Genomic DNA, 4755 nt, shown 5'->3' with positions numbered 1-4755 from the left:
GGAGCAAAAGTGGCTGGAGTGGTGTCAGTCCCTTGGTGCTCATTCAAGACTGGGAAGCATTTGGAAAAAATTGAGAGCTGTTTCCAATCCTTTGCCACCTCATCCCCTCTCTCACCCCGACCCACAGGGAGAGGCTGAAAGGTTGGCAGCTACATTTGCTCAGAGGGCCTCCCCCACACAGCTTCCAGAAGACACCAGACATAAGCAGGAAGCCCTACACCAGACCAGGACGGATCTTATAAGCGTGTGCAAGGCCACCCCAGCTGACTCTGATCATTTATCCACTATGCATGAGCTTGATGAAGCCTTGAAAACAAGCACTGACACTGCCCCAGGCCCAGATGGTATCACCTATTCCATGCTCACACACGCTGGGCCTACAGCAAGATCCGCCTTCCTATACTTATTAAATCACTCCTGGTCTATGGGCAAAGTCCCTGAGCAATGGAAGACTGCCACCATTCACCCCATCCCCAAACCACCTGATCCCACATCCTTTAGACCCATCTCCCTTCTCAGCTGCTTAAGCAAAACTGTTGAGAGGATGGTGCTTGGGCGCCTCAGCTGGATTCTGCCATCACCCCATAGCCACATCTTTGCTTACACCAGAGGCAGGGGGACAGCTGAGTGCCTGAGCTCCTTCCTCTCGGAGTTGCGTGGAGGAAGAGGCCTGGCCATTTTTATAGACCTGGAAAAGGCCTTCGAGCTGGCATGCCCGAGGGCCATCCTTGCAACCCTAGCAAGCAGGGGAGTCAAGGGTCGCCTCCTGTGCTGGCTCGAGAGCTTCTTCCAGGGCCGAAGGGCAGCAGTACAATTTCAGGGGCACACGTCATCAGAACACTGCCACATCAACGGAACCCCACAGGGCAGCATTCTCAGCCCCACGCTTTTTAACGCCCTAATAAGCTGCCTCCTACAGGTGGACCTAGGCCCTGGAGCCCGACTCCTCTGTTATGCTGATGCTATAATGGAGGCCCATATCATGCAAAAGCCCAGAGGGCTCTGACAAGACTCCACCTAAAATGTACAGAGCTGGGACTCAAAATCAACCCAAATAAAACCAAGGCTCTTCCCTTCCTCATAAACCCACCTAAAGACAAACTCCACCTCGACGACACAGCCATCGAATATGTTCCCACACACAAGTACCTGGGAGTCATCTTTGACCCCAAACTTTCTTTCCGAACGGAGGTGAACCACCTCCGAGAAAAAACAAAGCTTCGCCTTAATGCTCTGCGATCCTTGGCAGGAAAGGGAAGGGGTGCCACACACAAAGTCCTCCGTCTATTCTACATCCAGACCATAAGAGCAATAGTGGACTATGCGGCGCCAGTACTACCGTCCCTTGACGAGCCACAATTGGCCAAACTGGAAGTCATCCAGAACAGTGCCATGTGCACCATGACTGGTTCACCCATGTGGACCAGACTATGCAATCTCCGCATGGAATGTGACCTCGAATTCTTACACCTTCGCATACAAGCAAGGGTGGCGGGCCTGGCAGCCAAACTAGCCCACAGTGCTTCCCCCCTTCCCCTACTGCCACGGCTCACAGCAGCAGCCAGCCTCCACCAGGACTTACTCACAAATAGCTGGGTTCATAATGCAGCTCGAGCCATCACACCTAGGAACTGGATAACTTTATAACACAGGCCAATAACACACCTGCCACCAACTTCATCCCCCAGCCTCCTTGGAGTCCACCTCTACTCACGCTCATTCTCACGCACACACTATCCAGAAAACAAACACCAACCCAATTGCTGCATCAAGAGGGCCTCAGACAAATTGCCACCCACACAATCCCACAGTCCAATACGTACTACACCGACGGTTCTGTCACACCAACCAAAGCCGGAGGAGCTTTTGTGTGCGGGGACAGATCTTTTGGCTTCCGTGTCACAGATGGTGCCTCCACCCTCCAGGCCGAGCTGGCAGCTATCTCAGCTGCCCTCTCTGACACACTAGAGCACAACCCCACTACTCCCACTATCATACACACAGACTCTGCTTCGGCTACTCATACTCTTCGCCAACAAACTCACAAAGACAACATTCACTTAATACATGACATTCTCACCACCTCACAAGGTATCCGCAATGCTGGAGGATCGATTATTATAAATTGGATCCCTAGTCATGTAGGCATCGTGGGAAACGAGTAGGCAGACCTCACAGCAAAACACGCCCTAGAAAAAACGAGCATCGATTTCGTCATCATGACAAGCCTAAGCCAAGTCAAGCAAGGCATTAGAGAAAGGGCAGCCAGATTAAATAAGGATGACCACCGCCTATATGTCGAACTGCGTTCCCCCTCCGCCAGATGGTATGCACTTGCCACACGCTACAAGCCACTACCACCTACCACTAGATCCAACTTTAACATGCTCACTCGTCTGTGCCGCCTTCGCCTGGGATATAAATGCTGCAGCGAAATCATCGACGATGACGAAGCCCCAGAATCTGAATGTCAGCACTGCCAAGCGGCTACACTCTACCCCCTCCTGCACTACCTCCTCAAATGCCCAGCCACCTCACGCATCAGGAAAAGACCTCTTCCGAACCCAGATATTCCCAGAACCCATGATGCAGCCAGATCCATTAACTCCCTACGAAACGCTGCAGCCTACGTTGTAGGCATGGTCCCTCTCCCAATATTGACTGAGGTGGTGCGCTCTGCCCCTCCTCCCACCTAACATGCATGTCCATCGATATGCAAGTATACCTGTGTGTATGAGTGTGTGTGTGTGTGTAATGACTCTGTGTGTGTGTGTGTGTGTGTGTGTGTGCATGTGTGTGTGAATATGCACATATATATGTGTATATGTGCATATATATAAATTTGTACCAGTCAAGAGACTGCTCCGGCAGCATCTACCACTTACTGTTCTACGCCTAAATTCACTGACTGGGCTAACATATGGCCCGGCCCCTTCCATTTAAACGAAGGGGAAATCTTTAACAAACAAACAAACGATGCTATGACTGGTCGAGGCAAAGGCGGCAAGGGTCTGGGCAAGGGAGGCGCCAAGCGACACCGCAAGGTGCTTCGTGACAACATCCAGGGCATCACCAAGCCTACCATCCGTCGTCTGGCTCGTCGTGGCGGCGTGAAGCGTATCTCGGGCCTGATCTACGAGGAGACTCGCGGTGTTCTCAAGGTGTTCCTCGAGAACGTGATTCGCGATGCTGTCACCTACACTGAGCATGCCAAGCATAAGACCGTGACCGCGATGGACGTGGTGTACGCCCTGAAGAGACAAGGGCGCACCCTTTACGGCTTCGGCGATTAAGACAGTGCATAACTGCATGGCACTATTCCACCTGGCCACGGCAAAGCACACAACAACCCCATCTATCATTCTTATACACTCGATATTATTCAGGACTTTCCTCTTCAGAAATTAAAATCAATTGGTGTTTCGTCTTAGGAATCGCCATTTTAAATATATCTTGAGAGGTCATAGACGTCAAAGGAAAAAAAAAAACTAATTGCATAGTACATGAGGCTGAGGCTGCTATTCCAAAGACTTCGCTAATAGGAGATACAGGCTTTCTGACTGTCAGCCAACAGAGGAAAACTTTATTGCATACAAACAAGCAAGGCCTGGGGCAAGAGAGTAGTTGGAAGGACTAAACGTGACTTCTGGCGTTCCTTTGTGTCCAGGATGAATTGTTTTACTCCACTCAGTAAAGTCTGGTCCCTAATTAATATACTAAACAATTAACGGTCTCACATCCCTGTGACCACTCTACAGGTAAAAAGCACAGTCTGTGGCGATCCCGCGTCCGTAGCCAACATCCTCGACAGTAGTTTTTCTCACGTAAGTTGCTCAGTCATTTACCACCCGAGTTCTCAAGATCCTAAACGCATGGCTGAGCTACAAATATTTCACTTTACCACAGAAAACGTAGACTCCTCGTACACCCAAGAGGTTACGATAAATAAACTTCTCCTTGTCCTCAAATCCTGTAAAGAAACTAGTTGTGGACCAGATAACAATCACGTACGGTATGATCCAGCATCCTTATCAGGACAACCAGACTAAGCTGTTAGCACTGTGTAGTGAACTTTAGGCATCCTGAACGTTGGCACCCATGGTACTTCACTTCTCCCTATTGTATTGACTTCTTGTCAATATAACGTCACGGAAAGAGTATTTAATAATAGGCTTGTTTATTGTTTTAGAGTCGAAGAATCTCTTAAATGACCGTAATGTGGCGTCTGTAAATACAGAAATTCACTACATCATTCAATAAATTTTTGCATTTCGGAGGGATTTGCCACTAAAAAATTTACGTTGTGGGTGTTCATGGAGATCCATAATGCCTATGACGTGACGTGGCGATATGGTATAAATGAAACTCTTTGCTTATGGTTCAAGAGGTAATTTGCCTATTTTTAATTCCAGTTTTAAATGAACAGAACTTTGTCAAATTGTCCTGTAACGTAACATCGAATATATGTGTCAAAGAAAACGGGTACCTCAGGAAAGTGTCCTGAGACACACTTTGTTTAGCATTATGATCAACGATATTCTGTCACCAGCTCCTGTCCAGAGGAATTTTAAGTAATTACTCTATGCTGACGATTGTGCAATATGGCACTCTTCCTGTAATGGACAATTTTCGGCTGGGCGGATGTAAGCAGCCCTGGCTTCCGTCCACCAGTGGGCATGGCAGTGGAGATTTAAGGTTTCCGTCCCTAAGTGTGCCGCTGTAGTGTTTACAGCCCGAAACGTCCCTGACTGGCGT

General features: G+C 49.0%; 1 protein-coding gene across 1 annotated transcript; it reads left to right on the top strand.

The window, feature by feature from the left end:
• Positions 1–2981: 2981 nt before the first annotated feature.
• On the top strand, positions 2982–3293 carry LOC145419169 (histone H4-like). Its single transcript, XM_080287408.1, has one exon. The coding sequence runs from the start codon at positions 2982–2984 to the stop codon at positions 3291–3293; it is 312 nt and encodes a 103-aa protein (XP_080143534.1).
• Positions 3294–4755: the final 1462 nt, after the last annotated feature.

This window comes from Coenobita brevimanus, chromosome 117 (genome assembly GCF_032717465.1).
Source record: "Coenobita brevimanus isolate Jiangsu-jjx chromosome 117, ASM3271746v2, whole genome shotgun sequence".
Lineage (NCBI taxonomy): Eukaryota > Metazoa > Arthropoda > Malacostraca > Decapoda > Coenobitidae > Coenobita > Coenobita brevimanus.
This window is presented reverse-complemented; position numbering and strand designations above follow the sequence as displayed.